Source organism: Leptosomus discolor, chromosome 1 (genome assembly GCF_034619465.1).
Source record: "Leptosomus discolor isolate bLepDis1 chromosome 1, bLepDis1.hap2, whole genome shotgun sequence".
Lineage (NCBI taxonomy): Eukaryota > Metazoa > Chordata > Aves > Leptosomiformes > Leptosomidae > Leptosomus > Leptosomus discolor.
Genome location: NC_141391.1, coordinates 70,052,099 through 70,074,061, shown reverse-complemented (window position 1 = coordinate 70,074,061; position 21,963 = coordinate 70,052,099). Strand labels below are relative to the sequence as shown.

The 21,963-nt window shown below is 41.3% G+C and overlaps 1 protein-coding gene across 1 annotated transcript in view; it reads right to left on the bottom strand.

The window, feature by feature from the left end:
- Positions 1–18,126, bottom strand: part of TGFBRAP1 (transforming growth factor beta receptor associated protein 1) — a 31,331-nt gene extending 13,205 nt beyond the window's left edge. The window contains exons 1-4 of the mRNA XM_009946426.2: positions 17,442–18,126; positions 8,705–8,899; positions 7,562–7,716; positions 2,229–2,311 (exon numbers count right to left, since the gene is read on the bottom strand). Of these exons, the coding sequence (XP_009944728.1) occupies positions 2,229–2,311; positions 7,562–7,716; positions 8,705–8,899; positions 17,442–18,126 (1,118 nt within the window). The remainder of the gene's footprint in view (positions 1–2,228; positions 2,312–7,561; positions 7,717–8,704; positions 8,900–17,441) is intronic.
- Between the last annotated feature and the right edge of the window lie 3,837 nt (positions 18,127–21,963).

Below are 21,963 nucleotides of genomic sequence, written 5' to 3'. Positions count from 1 at the left end.
CAATCATTTCCCCCGCTAGCCTGTAACTCTCAGACATTTTCTGAGGAGTAAGACAATGTCACTTCATATTTGGCAAGAAGTAGGCCCATGTCACAGCAAGTTCTTGGTGGTACTGCTGCCACTCTGTTTCACTGATAAATCCATCTTTTCTCAGATAGGTACCAAATTTCCATTTGGCATTTTAAAACTGAAGTTATGTCTGACTAATCTTAGTTTGAAACACCTGCAAGGCAATACACAGGGATGGGAAGAAGTGTTTGCATAGACTGCCATTACCTTTCCCATTTTTCCTCTGAGCACCAGCAAGTCTGAAATGAACAAGATTGCTTGAGTGTATATTGGGGCATAACCAGGTATCACTTGAAATAGGTGTGTTCACCAGGGCTGAAAATCAGGGAACCTGCATTCCATAAGGAGTTTTTCAGAGTCACCAAAATCCTCTGAACAGCTTATGTATGGCTGGCGAGAAGAAAAGCATAGAAAACTTATCTTTGCTTTCTGCCATCAGCAGACTTCAGCAATTCATGACCAGTTGTTCTGCTTTGGAGTTGCAGCTTTTAGAGGAAGCGAACACCCTGGGATGCCAACTCAGCTCCAAAATGCATGCCCGGACAGCACGTTTTCTCGTGAAGCATGTTTCTTTCTATAGAGGAGCTCCCACAATTCTGTTCATTAAAGCTCATCTGTCAGAGGGACTGCTAGTTAGATGGAGGCTGCATAACTGATCATGGCTCCTTCCACAACACGCTGGAGCTCCCCGCAGGATACATTTCACCTTTCCACTGCTTTTTAAAAGATCCTTGGGCCACTACCAGCAAGGCAAGGCCCCCCACATTAGACCCCACAGGGAATTATTGCCAGGCAGGGTGGAATAAAGCGACAGAAAAAGAGCTGAAGTGTCAGCCATAGCCAAGACAGCTGCAGACTATACAAGTCTGGACACCTAACTACACCTAGAGAGTGAAGACACTTCACAGCCAGCACAACCTCAACAGGCTATTTTACCAAAGCTGGCCACACTAAAAAAAAAAAAAAAAAAAAAAAGAAAAAAGCCCATTGGAAAGCCACATGGAAGGGCTTTGTGGGAATGTTGTGAAGGATTCCTAACTACCTACAGCTCATTAAGTCTACTTCAGATACACAACGTAGCAGCGATTCAGTCCTGTGTTTGGAAGATTACAGGGAGGAAGAAGATTGCAAGTTGCTCACTAATGCCAAAAATTACAAGGTGATACAGAAAGCGGTTGTGGCCAGAACAAATTGCCACCAAATGCTGTTCAGGCTTTTCCTGTCATTCCCTAATCTTCACTCAGTGTACGCTACCCACTGAAGCCCAGTGTCTCCCATTACCCTGCTGAGTAGGAGGCAAAATGGCAATGTCCCTCATCAGTAATAACATTCCCCAAAGTTTTACTTTACCTAACACATTTCCATAAACCCAAGGACAACTTTTTTCATATACAGTACACACTTACAATATACAGCAAATTGTCTAACCTTAATCCTATTCCATAGACTCTAAACGGATTTAAAGTGGATTTCAGCAGATAACAAGGAGAGTTATTTTATGTGGTCAGCATGGATTACACTAACTCTGGACAGTGCTCCATCACAGAACTAGGCAGGGCTAGTAGAAACTAAATTATCAGGTAAAATAAAGATAATGAGGAACATTTTTTGAATGAAAGTGGAGTATCAAGGTCAATTTGTAAACAAGTGACAGCTGAAATAGCTAAACTGAGACGGTTAATACAGACTTCAAGAACAAATAATCTGTCCTCTGGAAATGGCCTAGCAGAACAAGTGTTAAATTCAGTATCAGCATCCTCAAAAAAAAATATCAGTGCAATTGTGTCAACAACATTTAAATTTTAACTAATTTAAATTGTAACCTTTAACAAATAGGTTTCTTTTTCTTAAAAAGAACAACAACAACAAAAAACCCAGGCAATGTTCAATGCTGTATGTCGCAGTACAGGCTCAGTAATAAAGCCTTGACTTTCATGGGCAGAAAGTAAAGTATCTCCACACATACAACACTCAGATTACACGATTAAGGCCTTAATGCTACTTAATTTTAGCATATAAAAAAAAAATCAGTTGCATTAACTTTTCAGTTATAAAGTTGTTTCTCAAAAAAACATTCAAGCGACAAAGTTTTTAAAACCAAGAACACTAACTCCTTACTTAAAGAAGATAAACTGATAAATTTCTTGTCACACAATTACCTGAAGAGTTCTTTTGCTTCAAGGAACTGAAGCTGTGCAAACTGTATAAAACCTGCTTGCTGCAGGATTCGTTTGTACATTACCTATGAAAGAGAAGGGGGGGAAAAAAAGTTTTAGTATATTTGTAAGGAGTTATTTATGTAGTGCTAGTCCCTACTGCAATAACTACCTGCCAAAAACACTCAACCAGACCTGTCAAGTTACACGCAAAACAAAGCCTTGATGCTCCACATTTTAAATTGTAGGTACCTGAATAAGGAACTGAATCTGGGCAGCAGATTCAGTTCCTTAGACAAAAGCATGTGAACACAACACTGCTCATGAGTACTTACTAAAAACAAAGTCAACAAATAGCAAGTTTAAGTTTTCTTATTCAAATAATGATTTATCTGAGATCAGTCTGACTTGCCTCAAGTTTTCGTGGTATTTGCAAATGTAAGAGCCAACGGTCATCTCTGAAGTTCCCCACGATTCAGCAGGAACAACAAAAGATTAAACTCAAGAGTGGTCCCCACTTGATGACGCACAGCCAAATTTATCCCCATCTCACCTCACTTCTACAGCAACCTTGTTGAGGATTCTCATCGCGTCACCCCCAGCTGATGACCATATTTCTGACTTTCTGCCAGTTTCAGCTTTTTTTGTAGGTTTGTTGTGGTTTTGTTGTTGGTTTTTTTGTTTGGTTTTTGTTTGTTTGTTTTTTTAAATACTTCCATAGCAGTTCAACTTATCCAATATGCAGTACATTATGAATGTACATAAAAACGTGGTTAAAGACAGAAGCACAAGTAAACCATACAAAAAGCTATGTGTTATGAAGTTTTACTGTTAAGGTCATGCCTAGACAGAAAAAAAGCTTACAACAAGTTCACTAGAAAAAGAACACGAAATTACTTTAAATGAATGCTAGGTATTTTTTTTAATCTGAATGGTCAATTAGCTACCGCAAGATTAAATGAAGCCCTCATGCCCAGAATATTTCCAACAGCAAAAGATAATTACTAAAAGCAAGGAACCTGAACTGTGCTCCGCAAAGCATCCACCATTTGTGACACTGGTGTTTTGCAAAGACACCTAGCTACATCCACATGCCCTCAGTTTCGCCCTTCAGCTTTCTCATGAATATACAGCTTTCTAAGGTTTAACAGGGTACACAGATGCCACTATTACTAACAGACTCCCATTTTCAATGAAAATACCCAGAGAAACTGCAATACATTAACAACGTATTTCAGGCAGGAACTGCTAAAGTCTAAGGCCTCAAGCAGGGTAGACTGGTATTCTAAGTGGTGATTCTTCACTTTGATTAAAGACTGTGGACTTACCAAGAGAAAAGCTTGGCTTAAGTCCATTTAGTCTTTGCGTGCTTTACTAATAGATTATCTTAAGGAAATACTTAATCTTGGTCATTAGCAAGCCATTAAAACCTATTGATTTGTAAGGTTATAGGACTTTTCTTGTCTCCCCAGTGTGGGGGAGAGCAGGGGAAACAGGGAAATGCCTTGTAGACCTTAGTCTGTACAGCAATCTTTTCAACTAGAAGCTGAAGAGAGTCATTGACAGTGTAAGTATAGGACCAAGGAATCAGTTTTAAGTGGAACTGTTCAGTTGAAACATTGACATATCTTTACTTGTCCCTTAAAGCCATGCAACAAAAAAAGCTGTAGAAGGTCTACAGACATGCTTTCCCAACTTTTTAAAGATGCAGTGATGGGGTAGGGAGTATCCAGGTTGATTGTTAGCCAACACGATAAACACTAGATGTTAAGATGTCCTGTGGTACAGATTACAGAAGCAACAAACCAAATCATTGGTGGAAAAATCTGTATTCTCTCTCTCTCTCACAGGTTTTAAAAACAGGCTAGACCTATATGCCAACCACATACAGTTAACTTTTGTTCATGACAGAAAAACCATCTTGAGTTCTTCCAGGCTCGTTTGCCAGAATACTGCCACAGGCTTCTTTTAAAAAGGTACTAAGTTACATGCAGTCAAAATTCAATGCGTTGTTTATTCACCTATCATTTCTGAAGAACCACCATAGGACTTGAAGTGCTTTATTCTATATTGTTCTATTGTGTAATAATCTATATTATTCTATATTGTTGGCTGTATTGACATTAAAAAAATAGCTACAAAAACATGAAATAAGATTTGTATTAATTTCTATCTGAAAAAGTGCTAGAAAACAGAAGGGTGACTGTTGAAGCTGTGATAGCTGTAGTGAAGTCTTTATTCTCTCAACTGCTAGAAAAATCCTTTCTAAAGTGGTCAGAATTACCAACTAGATTCTAGGGGAAAAAAAAAAAAAAAAATCTTTTTGGCAAAATCACTTTGGCTTTCAGTCAGGTTTGGGTGCAGTTAATATGTATTTTGAAACTAAAAAGAAATGAGAAGGAAAAACAAGGAAAAGGAGAGATACCTATGTAAGATGTGTGTCAATCTAACCAAGGTCTTCACTACCATCAACCATGATTTTCTGCAAACTTCAGCTGTCCTGAAAAATTAATAAGTAGTATTCAGTCACTTCATGGTAGCATGGTAGAAAGGCCTTTGTATTCTTCCACCAAAAACGATATCCAGCAAAGCCATCTCCTTGCAAAACTTTTGCTCAGCGTTTTTTACCTAGCAGTAATTTTTGATGCTCAAAGACAAACGAATTTTCATCTAATACGGCAGAGATAAATTTGCAGACTGCAGGGACCACAGGTTCAATAACAGGTTAGAGCTACTAATGCATGACCTGCTTCTTTCCAATAACTAAATGCTGGCTTTACAAATAATTCTGAGAGTACAGTACTTTACTGTGTCAATCCCACTATCATTCTGCTCTACCAGCATATATATATATTTATGCTGCTATAATACTGCTGATATAAAGAGAGCAAGCATGCACCTGTGTGCTGCATTGTCATTGCATGTATATTGAACTGTATGAAAAAACCCCACGTTGCCAAGAGCTGTCCTACAATGCCGTGACCGAGTTCAAGTCACATGTAAGATGGCAACAGCCGTGGCAAACCGCAGAAATTAAAGCAGTGTGTGGAAAAGGGGGCACTATACTACACGTACCAGACAATTACTATCACTGTTCTGTATGGATAAGTTATAGTGGATGAATCAAGTGCCTTAACGCCAAACCTATGCATTCCTTCCCACTGCTCACATAAAATGGCAAAATAAGGCCTGGAAAGTGTCAGCTACTGAGGCATCAGTAAGGCTTGCAAAACAGGTATCTGAAGACATCTATTAAAAGATACCCATTTTCTATCTAATATCTATTATCTGAAGGTATCTTAGACATGAGTTAGAAAGGAGCGACTATGTGATCAGTTAAAGTATGCCAAAGAAATGTTGCAAAAGACATATGTAAGGCATATAATTTGGTTGAACTCTATCAGATTTATATTATACAAGACTACAGTAATAGATACTCTGATGGGCTTGTAACAAACCTGTAACGACAGCATCAAGAATCAGAGGCACATCAGAAAGCAAGCTCAACATGTTACATTTCCAACTACAGATAAGCTCTGAAAAATTGGACTAAGATCTCAACAACTAAGCCAAGCTGAGTCATTTTAATACGCGTCAGTGGGAGACCCCACCAATTTAAGCTGGTTAATACCAGTTTGCAAATACAGCCCAGAACTAGAACAGGCTATTTTGCTTGCAAGTAATATGTTTCCTGGTTTTTGGCTGTAGCATTGACTCAAAGTAACTGAACACCCTTGAAAGCACATTAAGTTAGAAAGAACGTACAATATTCTTGGAAATAGTATTTTCAGGAAGACAGGCATTGTGCACATAAGATATGTGTGAACATAAAGTAACTTATCCCAAAGACAAAAAAAAAAAATCCTAAATGCAAGAAAACTTAGGAGGAATGAGATTCTACATCATGTATTTTAGATAATTGATTGCAGTTCATCCTGTGGCAAAATACAGAAAAACACCTCCCACGCTAAATCTATATAAACTGGAAAGAAATAATTGGAAAACTAGAGGTCATCATACACAGAAGACATTGATTAGATCATGCATCCTGTCCGTATAGCAGGATTTTAGTTTGCCTCTCTAAACAGATTGCAAAGGAAAAGTTGGAAGTGAAGATGCAAAGCAAAACATGCTGGAAACCGAACTCTGTATTTGCCCAAATACTTTACAGCTTCAAGTACTTCCAGATAGTTGCACCTTAGCAAAAGGATGGAAACATTTTTCTGGCCAAGATTTTTACTTCTGTTCATTCAATGGAGGAGTTAAGGACCAAAATGAAAACTGACAGAAATTTCATTTAATTTAATGACTGCTTTTCAAGGGCCTTGACCAAAATTTAAATGACAAGGAATTAGAAACTTCCTGAAATTTAAAATAAAAATAATCCTGACAAACTGAATCATTTTGTACCTCTGCAATTCTTTTATTTCCACAGTCAGTTCCAAATTTTACATTTTCCTAAACAAACCGACAAGTAATGCAACAGATACTATTTTAATAGCAACAAAATGCTTTAGAGTATATTAAAAAAACCAAACCAGATTTTCTGCAGGTTACAGATCAAATTTTGCTTTTATAAAAGGAAAGAAACCAAATCAAATATTCATTCACCTATTTGGTGAGTAGAGATTTCATGCTACTTTTTCTACATTTCAGTCTCTAAAAGACAAATAGGAATCCATACAGTAGAATATGTATTGTAATATAAACCAGAGGTAGAAGGAAATGAGCACGAATCTCTCATCAATACTTTAATCAAAGAGTTAATAAGATCCTTTGCCACACAAAAATCTTAAATACTCAGTTACACACCAGTACAACTACTACTTTTATGAGTTTGGAAGTAGGACGTATTTGCTTTAGATTTCCCATCATTTAACTTTGAAGTTGTACTACCGTGGAGGTCAGGATACGGTGAGAATCTCCGATAAAAAAAAAAAAGGTAAAACAAAATTTCTGATTTGAAATAAAGCTTTTTTTTTTTTTTTAAATAGCAAATAATACCTGAACCTACTACTAAGGAATCATCGCAGTGGATTTTCTATCACTAATTTTTCAGTTTTGTTTTGTTTTCAATTTTTGCAACTTACACACTTGGAAAAAACCCAACACCAAAACCCCAGCAAAACAACATTATTCAACCCTGCAACGTCATAGCCTTTACAAGCACAAGCCAATTCAGCAGCACATCTGTTTCCTCAGGCTGAAACCATAAAAGGTATGAGATTTCTCTTCAACGTAAATTCCTCCTCCACCCTCTCTAGTCTCTTGACCATTGGTATACCTGGCCCCACTGTGAAACTTGTATTTTCATGAAAATTAAAGGAAGGACAGACCTGAAATTTCTCTTTTGGAATATTCCTTCGAGCTCCTTTTGCTAGAACAAGGGCTTCTTCCACTCTGTGGCTAGCTAGAAGATCCTGAATCTGTTTTTCCAAAGGTAGCGGCACCAAGATATACACACCCTTATTAGTAGCAACAATCACCTTTCCTGGACAGAGCAAACAGACATAGTCAGTTTACATTACCTACAGAAAAAACACATTTCAGAAATAAGCACAAAGATGTACTATTTAAGATACAAGAACCTAAACAATGTTAAAGTTCCAAAACTCATCTTTGTTGTTACCATATTTACTAGATAATACAGTTTACTTGTAAACCGAACCCCAGAAATACAGAGCCAATGGAAAATTATTTATTTACAGCAGATTTTGTTCCACTCTGAGTAAATAAAACTGCCTGTAATGTCTCACGATGAAGTAAGCTGTAAAGGCTGCCACTGAAACTATGTAAAGGCTGCCACTGAAACTACTGCCCAGATTCCAGAGAATAGGGACTTTTAACTGCCAGGTATTTCCACAGGCTTACATTAGAAAATGTTAAGCTGTACGGCAAAGGTAGCAAGTAACATTCGGTTCATAGTGCTAGAGTTTGTAGCTCTCCTAGGATAAGAACAGCAACACAATCTATTCCACATTTAATAGTTTTAATTGAAGAACAGATCAAAAGATTTGTTTAACAATTCTTCGTGAAATACCCCATTTAAAAACTCTTACTTATTTTAGAAAGGAATACAAAAGAACAATTCTTTAGATGTTAGAACTTTGTCAGGACAGCCAAGGGACAAATACCTGTAGCTCACAATTATTGACTCATAGCATTAAACTAACATTGCTCCTTCAGAAGAGATAATCAAGTTACAAGAAAAAGCTCTAACTCCACAGACTCGTACGCAACAATTAACTTGACAATTAGAGGACATTTAATGAGCGTACATTTTGTTAGAAGTGTGGAATTTTGGATGACTAAAGTTTTCCTATCGTAGCCTGCAGGAACCTAATCAGGAAAGCACTTGCAGTAAGTTTCAACAGTTAACCTGCTCCCTAGATACTGTTTAAGACACAAACTGAAGTGACTGTGCCCACAGCAGCGGTCGTTCCAGAACTACCGATGCAAAAAAGGCTCCTTTTTAATACCTTCAAAGTCCTGCAGAATGTGACCTTCTTTAAAAGGCAGGGTTTGCTTTTGCTGCTGGTCCAGCATGCTGTGCACTGTAATGAACTCATCATCGAGAGCAACCACGTAAGGAAAGCACAAAGCTGCTCCAATCACGTTCTCTGACCAGTGCACAGGAGCCCGCTGCGAAATGCCGTCTACAGTTGCAAACATGCCTACAAAAAGGGAAAAACAAAGCCTGAGGCTCATGCTAGTTGAAGACATCATTTTTCCAACGCAAAGGACGGGTACCACGGTACAGAAATAAGAAGTCTCGGAAGAAAAGATGCAGTATCAGGCAGCATTGCGACAGCACATCACACCTCCCTGGACCTTACAGACCTGTTGGTTACTTCAGTTCAATTTTTTTTTCCTTCTCCTTCATCACAGAAACAGATACCACCAAAAGCTGAAAAGAGAGGAATACTGAAAGAAACTAGCAAGAATTATTCAAGTTTAATAAGTTGCAGATTTTTTTTAAAAATAAGAATTACGCAATGTAGTTTGAATCCATTTCAAAACACTAATTAAGCGTTTTGTCTTAATTTAAGTCTTTAGGGAGACCCAGCATGCGAACAACACTGCCTACTATTAGCAGGAGCTGCAGATCTGTGCTGTCTGACCTATCTGGCAGTACAGGCGTATTTGTTCCGTGTAGTGTCAAATGTCTAAAGAGCATTTTAGTCGACAGACAATCATTTACTTATTCTTCTTCACTTTTGCGACAGCAAAATTTTCACAGAACAAGGATCTAGTTCCTTGGAACGAGTCACTTCCTATGAGGCATCTGTGTTTTCAATCACTCAGAAAAAATACAGAGGCTGAGTACGAAGCTTAGTTTCCCAGAAGCCAAGTACAAAGACATTTCCAGTATTGCAGTGATACCCCCTATGCTTTCTTCAAAATAACCGTATTAAATCTTCTGTTAACTTGTGTTTTTCTTTGCCACTATCCTTCCTTCTGTCTCATCTGTCCTCTTTCCTTCTCCTAGCTTAATGGAAGTTTTATTTGCTTTTGGACCACACGCCACTGAGTCATACTGAAGCACGATGTACACTTCTGTTCGAAACATGAACGCACACCCCTTAAAACCAGTACCCTCGTGCCACTAAAGACACGTCCATGAAAACTGTTCTTCGGCAAGAGTGAGCCACTTGACAGCTGGCAGAATAAGTCTGAGCTCTAAAGGACAGAGAAGATTAAACGATTTGTAAAGTGAACAACATAAATCTCTTCCAAACAGAGCGTAATGAGGCAAGGGTAGCTGGGTAGCAAGATCATCTTGGAATAAAAAGAAAGCGGGAAAACTAAGCTTCCTTTATAGCAGCTTTGAAATGATCTGCCCTTTCCCTTGACTGAAGATGCAACACAAAATTAAAATTTCACATCTGATTACTAGCAAGTAATGCTATTTGCTTTTTCACTATAATGATAAGCTTTTCAATCAGAGTGCCTTAGGGAAAATACTTTTTTTGCCATACTGTATAATTCCTGATTTCCTCTATAGTTGTTGATATCCTTAGGGATCAGAAGTGGAAGTTTATACCAGGCAGAGTGGACCATCCATTTTTCATGTCCTCCAGTTGTTGCTCTGTGCCATAATCCCATTTAAAAAAATGACAGAAAACTTGAATTAAATACGTACTAACCAGCTGTAAACTCAGGGCTAATTATATGTGAAATATTAATTCCTAGAATTTTCTATTTCTCTGGCATTCTCAAAAAAAATATTATAAAAGACTCATTTTTTTTTTTTTTTAAATGACAGAGCTGGTTTTTAGGTAATTTAAAAAAAACCTTTATGGAGGTGAAAGGCTATGCAGAGCAATGCACAGTACTTTTCCAAGCCAAGGTTTCTCTATATCCCTCTGCCCTCAATAGCTAGGGCTTCTGTCTTCTGTGGTGGAAAAATGAACTTTATGTCTGCATCCAGCATTCACCTAAGGATAACAATAAACACTACAACTACAATCAGAAACCATGGCCTTTTTATAGTACAGGATTGCATCTGATGAAACTGAGATGAAGCCAGTAATCAATTTGGTTTTAAAAATGCATACGGTATCTAAAGGTTACAAGGGTTACCCAAAACACAGCTACACTCTTTTCAGCACCAAGAAATCTAGAAAGTTATATAATTGTAGAATAATTTAATTCAGAAGGGGTTTCTGAAGGACATCCAGTCCAGCCCCTCACTCCCTGCCAAAGCAGGGCCAACCTAGGTCAGGTTACTTAGGACTATGTGGAATACACTGTAGATTTTGGTTTAAAACAAAAAGCTTCTTAGTGAAAATATCTGTAAAAATTCAAATAAAACTTCTTTATTATTACTTGTTTAAAAAGGAATATGAAAACTTTTAGTTATCATAGAAGTTGACAGCATGAGGAACACTGAGTGGGTGAAAACAAGAAGGGAACACGCTGGTTACTGTTGACTACCCTGCGTTATGCAGTGCCATCAGCTATGAGAAAAGGCACTGCACAACCTTCTATGTATCATTCTGCTTAGTGCCCCTGTGCTTGTTAGAAGGTTCAGTTCTCCAACTCCATTTGTAGTCTACTCAATCACTGTACAACTCTTCAAACCATGCACCACTCAGAAAAGTTTATTCTGGAAAAGCAAAAGGAATAAACTAAAATTAGGTATTTAAAACTTATATTTTTTACCCATTAAAGTCATGGAATAACTGAAGCAGGAAGGGATCTCTGGAGACTGTCTAGTCCAACCCGCCTGCTCAAAGCAAGGTCAACTGGAACAGGTTGCTCAAGACCTCACCCAGTCAGGTTTTGAGTATCTCCCAAGAACAGAGATTCCACATCCTCTCTAAGACCTATTTCCTGGTTTGACCACCATCACAATGAGGAGGTTTTTTTATGTTTACATAGAATTTCCTGTATTTCAGTTTGTACTGACTGCCTCTCATCCTTTCACTGGATACAATACCACTGAGCAGTCTGGCTCTGTCTTCTTTACCCATCCCCCTACATGTTGATAAGATCTCTGGAAGCTTTTTCTTCTTCACACTGAACAGCTCCAGCTTTCTCAGCCTCTCCATGAGATGCCCCAATCACTTAGTCAGCTTTCTAGTCCTTCAGTGGATTTACTCCAGTATGTCCATGTCATTCTGCAGAGCCCAGCACTGGATGCAGCACGCCGTACATGGTCTCACTAGGACTGAGGGGAAGAACTGCCTTTCTTAACCTACACTTCTCCTAACGTGGCCCAGAAGGCTGTTGCACTTTTGCCACAAAGGCACATTGTTGGCTCATGGTCACTTTGAACCAGGTCCCTCTGCAACACTGCTTTCCAGCTGGCTAGCCTCCAGCCTGTACTGGTGGATGGGATTGTCCCTCCCTTGATGCAGGACTTGACATTTCCCTTTGCTGAACTTCATGAAGTTCCTGTCAGCTCATTTCTCCAGCCTGTCAAAGTCCCTCTGAATGACAACACAACCCCCAGGTGTAACAGCCACATCTCCTACTTTTGTATCACCTGCAAACTAGCTGAAGGTGCACTCTGACCCACCATTCATGTTGTTAATGAAGATGTTAGTATGGACCTCGCTATCAGCCCCCTGGGGTACACAACTAGTGACTGGCCTCCAGCTGGACTTTGTGCTGCTGACCACAAAACTTTTAAGCCAGGCTCTTAACCTACCTCACTGTTTCTCCAGTGCATTCTTCTTCTGTTTGTCTACGAGGATGTTAAGGGAGATAGCATCAAAAGCCTTGCTGAAGTTCACAACACCACTGTTCTCCCCTTACTCACCGATCTAGACATCTAATCATACAAGGTTATCAGGCTGGTCAGGCAATTTCTCTTTTGTAAATAATGTCGATTACTCCAAATCACATTCTTGTCCTTCGTACATTTGGAAACAGCTTCTCCATTGCCTTTCTGAGGACTGAGGTAAGGCTGGCCTGCCTGTAGTTCCCTGTACTCTCTCTTTTCCTCATCTAAGACAGGAGCAAAGACATTTGTTTTTGTCCAGTCCTGAGCAACATTCCCCAATCATTGTGACCTTTCAAAGATAATCAAGAGCGGCCTTGCAATGACATCAACCACCATACTCATTCATGGGTGCATTCCATCAGGTCCCATCAATTTGTCCGTCCAGTTTATTTAAATGTTCCACAACTTGATCCTTCTCTACTGAGGGAAGGTTTTTGTTGCTCTAGATTTTCCTACTGGTCCTAGAGACTAGGTATTACTGAAGGCAGATCATACCAGTAACGACCAAGGTGAAGAAGGCATTAAGCACCTCAGCCTTTTCCATGTCCTTTGGCATCAGGTCCCCCACTCCATTCAGCACTGGGCATCCACGTTCCCTGGCCTTCCTTTGCTTCTGACACACTTGTAGAAGCTTTTTTTGTTGCCCTTCATGGTACTCACCAGATTCAACACCAGATGGACTTTGGCCTCCCTAACTCCATCCCACATGCTTGGACAGTGTCTCTATAATCCTCCCAGGTCACCACTGCTTTCACCTTGTTTGCTTCCTTTTTCTTTTTGAGTTTAGTCAAGAGCTACTTGTTCATTAACGCAGGCCTCCTGCTACCTTTGCTTGTTTTCCTGCTTGTTGGGACGGACCATTCTTGAACTTGGAGGAAGTAGTCCTTCTCTCCAGGACCATATCCTGTGGGATTCTTTTAAGCAGGTCCCTCAACAAATCAAAGTCTGCTGTCCTGAAGTCCAGGCTTGTGGCCTTGTTCCTTTCTCTCGGGATCCTGAACTTCACCATCTCATGGACACTGTAGCAAGCCTGCTTCCCTGACCTCCACATCCCTAGCAAGGTTCAATAGAGCACACCCCGCCATCAGCTCCTCAGTTACCATCAATGCACTCCATAAATCTCCTGGACTGCTTGTGCCCCACTGTACTGCACCTCTAGCAGGTACTGGAGTAGTTCAAGTGCGCCCTGAGAACCAGGGCCTGCAAATGTAGGTTTCTTCCTGTTATTTGAAGAAGGCCTTACCTACATCTTCTTCCTGATAAGATCTGTAGCAGACACTCACCACGACGTCACCCATGTTAGTCTGCCCTCTAACCCTAATCCATAAACGCTCAGCTGCCTCCTCCTTTGTCCCAAGGCACACCACCACACCTTCCTGCTGCTCTCATGTGAAGGGTAACCCCTCACCTCAGCTGTTAACATATAACTGTGCTGATTTCCCAGAAAAAGTGGGACCACTTTCACCATCATGTTGTTTTGTACAGACTTCTTCGTGTGCATATGCCTGAAGCAGGGCCTCTTCAGCCCTCTTTGTTGATTACAAAGTCTCTCATTCACATCATCCTGCACTCTGTTTGCCAACTCAGCCTACGACCACCATTCTTAGCTTAAATCCTCCTCACCAGGTTGGTCAGCCTGTTGGCAAATACACTTTTGCTTCACTTGGCCTGGTGGTTCCCATCTCTTTCTTAAATCCTTAAATAGGGATCCATAGTCATAAAAGCCAAATCCTTTGTCACCACATGCTGTGCAACCAGCTGGTGACCCGCACGATCCACCCAGTCCTCCTCAAGCTGTCCTTTCTCACCAGGAGGATCGATGAGAAAACCCCCATCTCCAATATAAGGGAGTCTCCCACTACTATTACTCACTAATTTCTCCTGGTGCTACTGCATTGTACAGGCTCAGATGCTTTGTTAGACAGAGCTTCCTGCTTCTCATCTGCTCCGGCTGAGCACTGAACATACTCTATAGATGCAGATCTTCAGGCAGAGAAGGAGAGTTCTTCCTTTTATGAGAAGTCACAAGTTTCCAGCCTTTACCATCACAGAACAAGCAGAGATTCAGCCTGCCCTTCCCTCAGTACAGCTGGGGGTTCATGCTCACGCCCGGGTCCTGGTGAAGATTCAGTTTCCTTTTTGTCATCTCTGATGCCGTGCACTCTGCTGACCCCCTCCTGCATCTCCTCTACTTGGCCACAGAAATCCTCAACTGAGCATGCATCTGCTGCAGGCAAGGACAAAATTTCCCCCTGCCCCAGCGTCAGCAAGAGGCTCCCTTCAGCTCAAGACCTGAAAAGCTACACCCTCCCTCGGGAGCTGGTCTGAGTCGCGGCCTCTGACATTTTGGGGCAGTTGCTTCAGCCGGTGGTAGGAAGCGTGCCCTGGGCCAACATGCAAGAACTGTTTGCTGAAATTTAGAAAACTTAAAAGCCTCTGTACAGGAGGAAATCCGATTAGAAACATGCAACAAGAGCTTAGCAAAACGAAAAACTGAATTTTAGTAAGCATAGTTCCATATATAATCAGAAAGAATTGATTTTAAATTTTGAATTAACTAATTACTGGACAGAATGAAGATGCAACAATTAAGTTCCGCTTCCCTTTGCAAGAATAAACTATATACTAACTACAAGTAGAGCCAACAAAGTAGCAAATGGCTAAGTCTACGGATCAACTATGAACAACTCTAAATCAGTTTTTAATGCAAAGAGTCCACGTAAAGAAGAAGGTTACACACCCAAGAAAGGCAAAGATGTTTTACTTTGAGTACCATTTTAAGCAGTTGCCTTCTGCCATTCTAAATTCCAGCCTTAACTCAAAAGCAAATTAACCTAAATAAATGTCACTTCAATCACTGTAAAGCCAAATATATTAATGCAGAATACATCCACATCAGCAAAGAGGCCGAATTTAGCATAGATGCTCTACCAAGTGCCAAACAAACGTGTCTTAACCACTAAGACGTACAAAAGCAAACCAAAATTAGAATTGAAGATTTCCATCAAGCCTTTTCAGGTCTATTTACCTTACAGCAAAGGCCTACCTCAAACACCAAGTTACACAATGCTTATAGATTACAAAGGTGCCCAACTGCCTTCATAACTTCAAAGAGATGAGTGTTAAAGACACTAAGAATTTTGCCAAGAAAGAACAGCAAGATGGACAATACTAGTCAAAACAACAGTGGGGAAGGAACAGAGAAGAGATGATTAAAAAAACTCACAAGCTGAATTAGACAAGGAAAAACTACACAATACTTAGTAAGCAGACTTTGTAAGGTTTCTGAGCAAGATAGACTTTGCCTGTGTTATAAGGAAAAGGGAAGTTTACGGCACATTTAGAGCTGCAGAAGTGCATCTGCTTAAGGTATCACACACTTGATATTCTAACCCCAGGACAATAGACGTGCACAAAGATGTTGGATTTCATGAGTAAAGGTCTTACTGTATAGCTCTCTTCAAGAACACTAGATAAAAGCAGGAGTCAGACTAAATAAAATTCTGCTTTCTGACTAAATACAATTATGCTTTTGAAAGTGTATCTGTTCTTCTTAAATCAAAAAAGAGATTAACCACTTGAACAGAATCTGGTTTGACATGCCTAAAAAGATAAAGATAGATTAAAGTAAGAACAGCATCTCCTTAGGAACATGTCAAAAGGGAGGACTTTCAGACAGTCAATTCACAAATTTTAACTTTCATAGCACTACTGAACTGGTTATGTCCATTAATACATGTCCACACTTAAGGCAACTAAGAGTTTTAATAAGAAGCGGGCAACCAAGGCGATTTAGAAAAGCCCTACATCTGGAAAAAAACATGTTCATCTTGAAACATCTTTAATTTGCTTAAACTGATATCCTAATGAATGCGTACTTCTTTCAAGAAAAACTCGTGAGTTGATGTACATCTCGCATTCTGGTCACAAGACAAAACTTCAATATAAACAACTGATTGCACTCGTGCTTTTCTTTGGAATTTATATTAAAAAGCCAAAACCCAGGCAGATCCCTGAATTAAGCACCTAAATAGTTGGTATCTTTTGTGTCATGCTATTTCTAATGTGTCAAGGAAGATGCATAAACTGCATCTCCTAAATGGAGAGTCATATGGCAAACAGCATGAAAGCATTCTGCCCATGGTCTTTCAGCTGTGGGATATTACAGCTTTTCCAAAAGAAAGCTCAAGATTACTGATCTCACAGCATATTGTTGATGTTGACAGATTACAGCAGCAGTAGTCCTTACAATCATCTGTCTATGAGATAAGAGCATTATTTCACATGATCTATCTTTGGTTTTGCAATACTTAAGCTATCATTTTCTGTAATATGGAGCTGGAAAATACTACTAAAAAATAAGCAAATGAGAGCATAAAAACTGGGTAGCATCTGACAACGTCTACCATTAGGACAGAGTTTACTTCTACAGGAGTTAGGATACAGTCTACTTCCACTAACGTTTCTTACTAGCACTGTAGTACAACATACCTATTTGTGAATCTATTACAATCTATAAAACGGACTTCGTATGAACTCCTCTGAATAACAACTGAAGAAAAAAAATTAACTAGTCTACACCAATTTAACAATTTTATAGCAACATGGGGCTCCTCAAACACAGTCCTGCTAGTCACTAGAGAGGCTATCACCCTCTGAACTTTTGGTACCAAACAATTATTTTACTCTGAAAAGATACTGAAAAATACTTATTACTGTCTATACAAAAATTAAGCTTTTTACAGACATGATTAAAATACAAATAATCAGATTTTTGTGCATCAAAAAAGGAGAGTTATAATAACACTTAATACCAAAAATTTACCATCTACCTTTTTATCTTTTTATCTCAACATTCCAGTACAGCCCTGTGAAGAAAATTATCATTAGTGTGCACAACACTTAATTAGTTAAGCTTTGCTTCCCAAATTGAGAGAAATTAAGAGAGAGTTTAAAAAAAAAAAAAGGACAATCCTTGGTCTCACCTAGGCCTCCGGGGCCAGCCAACAGAAACTCTTGTCTGCCTATCCTTTTCACAATCGGCCGTTTCTCATCACTGCAATAAGGAAAGAGATCCTGGGAGACGCCAGTATTGTAATTCAAAATGATATACTGTGTCGTAAGTGCAAGACATAAGTAATAACCATCTACAGCCACAGCACAGGGTTGCTCTGGAGTAAACACTTCCTTCACTATCTGGACTCTGTCTTCAAACACCATGAACATTTGAATGGTTCGCCGCTTGACCGAGATAATGCAGACTTCGACACAGAAAGGATCCCCGCTCACAGGGTTTTCATTTAACGTGAACGTCACAGCTCCTTTGATTCTAGCGCCGGTGGGGACAGGTTCCAAGTTCATCATGTTAACTAGTGTTATTGTGTTGTCGCAAAGCACGAGAAGCCTGGTGAGGGCAGAGGCTGCTTTCAACTCACTCACAGGCTTCTTCAAGCCCAGGTATTTATGCAGTTGCTTGCTGGCAGCAAAAGTTATTTTTCCAGATGTTGATATCTTTTCATCCAACAGAAAGTGATAAATGAAGCAGTCATTGGTTCCAATATAGAGGTTCTTTCCGCAGCACTCAATGCATTCGATGTTGATGTAATTCTTGTCTCCCATCAACATCTCCCGCTCAACAGCAGAAACGAGCTTGAAAGCTTTAACACTCATCGTGTCTTCTGGGCGATCTGATTAAAGAGAAAAAAACCCCACTATTTACCTCCACGCACATTATGAAATACCAGAGGTTACAATTTAACATTCCTCAATACAAAAACTTCATTGTTGCTTTTTTTAATAGTCTATACTCTACTTCCAACCTGATTACACAAGCTGGACCTACTACATTAATAACCACAGAAATGAGTGGAATTGTATACTGTCACTTCCAAGTCTGTTCTGAAGCAGATCCACAACAGCACTCAGCTATTCTGAAGTGATGCTTTATCCACAAGTAACCAGCGTATTACTGGCTCTCTCAGACACTCTGGCACTAGAAGTGGTTCCTGTCAGTACTTGGTGATTTATAAACCTGTCATGTAATGGTTTCTATCACTTGTACATGAAAAGATATATGCTTTGGCTCTCAGATTTCTGGAGAAGCTACAAGGCATTGAGAGCTACAAGTTAACATGTTGCTTTACACTCAATTTAGGCCTATTAGTACACAGTCTCTTAGCAAAATATCATAGAATCATTCAGGTTGGAAAAGCCCTTTGAGATAATCAAGTCCAACCATCAGCCCTACTCTACCAACTACACCCCTAAACCGTACCTCCAAGCACCACATCTAAACTTTAAACACATTAAGGGATGATGATGCAACCACCTCCCTGGGAAGCCCATTCCAATGTCTGACAATATCATTGGCATATTCCATTTCAACACATACTTTACATTCCTTACTCTCCAGCAATCAGAAATATGTAACTTCCAAGCCACTTAAATAATAATTTACACAAGGTATCATTCAACTCGTAAGAAAAGTTGTTTGGTGGGTTTTAGTTTTTTTAATACCCGCAGGGTGTCTGTTGCATTCAGTGCTACTTACACATTCTCTGTATCGGACTATATGCACCAGCAATTCTAAAACACATTCACATGGCAAATTTGGAAGCATGGTCCGTAAAGCGTTCATTAAGCTCAAGATACACTATCACGGAAATTAAGAGTTTCTGTTCTCTACTATCACAACCATTCCAAAAGTCTGTTTTTAAGTGCTAAGCAGGACTTCCAATATTCTTTCTACAAACTACACCTACCCTTTTGCAACCAAGCACTGTCAAGGGACAGATGCAATTTATGAAGCAATTGTTAGTGTTTTAAAAACAGTCCATATAATTTTCCTGTATTCCAGATGTGTTATTTTTATAAGAAACCAGCAGACAGTTGTGCTCAACACTCCAAAAAAGGAGTAGATGAGAAATTTCTCACCTTTCTTAATCACCTTTCAGTTTCTCATGACTGATCTGTAACGACCACTTAGCCAACACATGGGAAGACACAGCAGTGAACATCTTGAATGGATTTAAGAAATAACATACACAATTACTTCTAGTTCACATGTACAATAGAGACATAAAACATCAAATGCAATTTCTGTGGACCAACCAAGACATCAACATCAACAAGATGCTCTTGTGAACAACCCTGAAACCAAACGTAGCCAAAATGAATTTAATTTCAAATTATTACATCTAAATAAACACTTTGCTTTTGCAAGAGAGAACACTGAAAACAGAATTTGCCAAATTGATACCAAATTGGCAAAAATTTCCAAAACTGAGTGAGAAAAGGTAAGGCATACAACTCACAAATAACTACTAAATAAAATTAGAACTAAGAATACAGGCAAAATGAAATCATGTTACAAAGAGATAGTAGTGATTTCTTTTTTTTTGCCAAGAACTTCCTATTTTATTTTTTTTTTCCAGAAGTTAAAAAAAAATCTAGTTTGGGCTTTCACGACATTTTCAAACTGCATCTTTACCTGGGGTGTGAATTAGTGTTCTGACCTTCAACAAAACACCCCAAACCCAGGAAGTACTGGAGAAACAGCCTAAGGTAAACTGATAAGGCAAGTCTCTGACAACGCAGCCATGTTACCCTCCGACGTTATCAAAAGAAACACGGCGTATTAAGCTGAAGAGGATTGCCCAAAGGTTGACTGCCAAAAAAACCCCAACCATTTTTAAGAGCTTGTGTGTAGCCTGAAGTGATACATTTATCATCTGGAGAGATTAGGCAGCCTTCCCACTTGGAGCAGTGAACAACCTAATGTTCCTGTAGCCCAAGATAAAAATGTTAATGAAGGCCATTGAGAGAACCACAGAATTTTGCTCTTGACCAAAATGTATTAAAAGCCTCCAAAAAACTTACTAAATTAAAGTAGACTAAAAGTATAAAAGAAATCAAAACAAATGCACAATCCCTGAACAAAAAAAAAACCCATAGTACTACGTAAGTCTGGTAGCAAAGAAATTAAAACATTCATGCTAGGAAAAAAGCTGTAAAAAAAGCTTTTAAGAATAACCAATGTCAACACACATAATCTGCGCGTGATTTTTTTTTTTTAAACACATTTATTTTGTTCGCATTTACACGATCTTAGGGGCCTACACGCACTGCAAAGAACCAGGTTCTGCAGAAACATGCCGTTCCCTTAAAATGCAAGGGGCCACCCCAGAGTCACGCGTGGAAGTCAGTACGCTTTCAGACGTTCAGAACTCCGCAAAACAAGGTAGCGGGGACGTTTGCTGCCAAAAACATCCTCAATAAGCAACCAAATTATCAGTTTACTAAGATTTATTCTCTTAAGCGCACCGATAACCCCGCACGCACTCACTGCCGGTAAGAAGGGGAGTGCAGCTCTCCCCACTCTCGTTAAGCAACACCTCGCTTTACGCTGACGTTTAGTTTCTTGCTGCCCTGCAAACCAGCACCCCACCCACCCCACCGCCCTCCGCGCTGCTCCCTCCCGCAGCCGTACTCCTACACCCTGCACCCCCGTGCAATTAACTCCCTGCCAGCTCGAATTAACCTCCGCCTGGGACCCCACAGACCCGAGGCGCCGGCCCGCCCCAGCCCCAGCCCCCGGGAGGCCGGGGACGCGCCCGCAGCCTGTCCATCCCGCCGGGCCGCGCGGCGGCAGGAGCGGCGCTGTTCGCTTCCCCGCTTTCCCCTCACACACCCGCAGCCCGACCGGCCGCCGCAAACCAGGCCCGGTGCTGAACGGCCCCCGCGCCGCCCCGGTGCGCCCCCTTCAGCCCCGGCAGGTGACGGAGCCTCTCCTCCCGCTCGCCCTCCCCCAGCACCTGTCAGCGCCAGGCGCCACCGCCACCGCCACACCGGGAGCCTGGCCCGCCGCTTCGAGGCGGTGCGGGGCGGTGCCGGCGGCCGGGCCGGGCCGGGCCAGGGGCCGCCTCAGGCCGCGCTGTCAGCGCCCAGGCCTCGCGGCGCGCGGGGCTCCGCCGGTGGGCGGGCGGGGGGACGCGCCGCTTCCGGTGCCGCACAAGCCCCGCCCTGAGCCAGCGTCACCGCTCCCTAGAGGGGAGGGGCGAGGAACGAAGAGGGGCCGCCTCCCCTAGAGGGGACGAGGCTCTTCCGGTCACGCGAGGGAGGGGCGCCCGTCGTCCCGCCGCCACCGGGTGGGGTGGGGTCTCAACGAACTCCGCCCATCGGGGGCGTGGCTCTGTCGGTGCGGTAAGCGCGCGTACGTCAATGAAGCCGCCACGCGCGCGCGCGCAGGAGGGACGTTCGGCGTTTCCGGGCGGGCAGGGTCCGGCTCCGGCTTGCCCGGCACGGGTACCCCGGCACCGTCCCGCCCCGGTTCCCCGGGAGGGGGAGGCGAGGAAAGGTGACGGCGGCCCCCCGCTGGGAGGCCCTTTCCCTGGGCCGCCGCGCGGCAGCCGGCCCGGTACGTCGTCACAGGCGGGCGCGGCGAGCGTCAGGGATTGCATCCCAACTGTGCGGCTGCGCAGGGGACGAACCGGACTGCGAGCAGCGGGG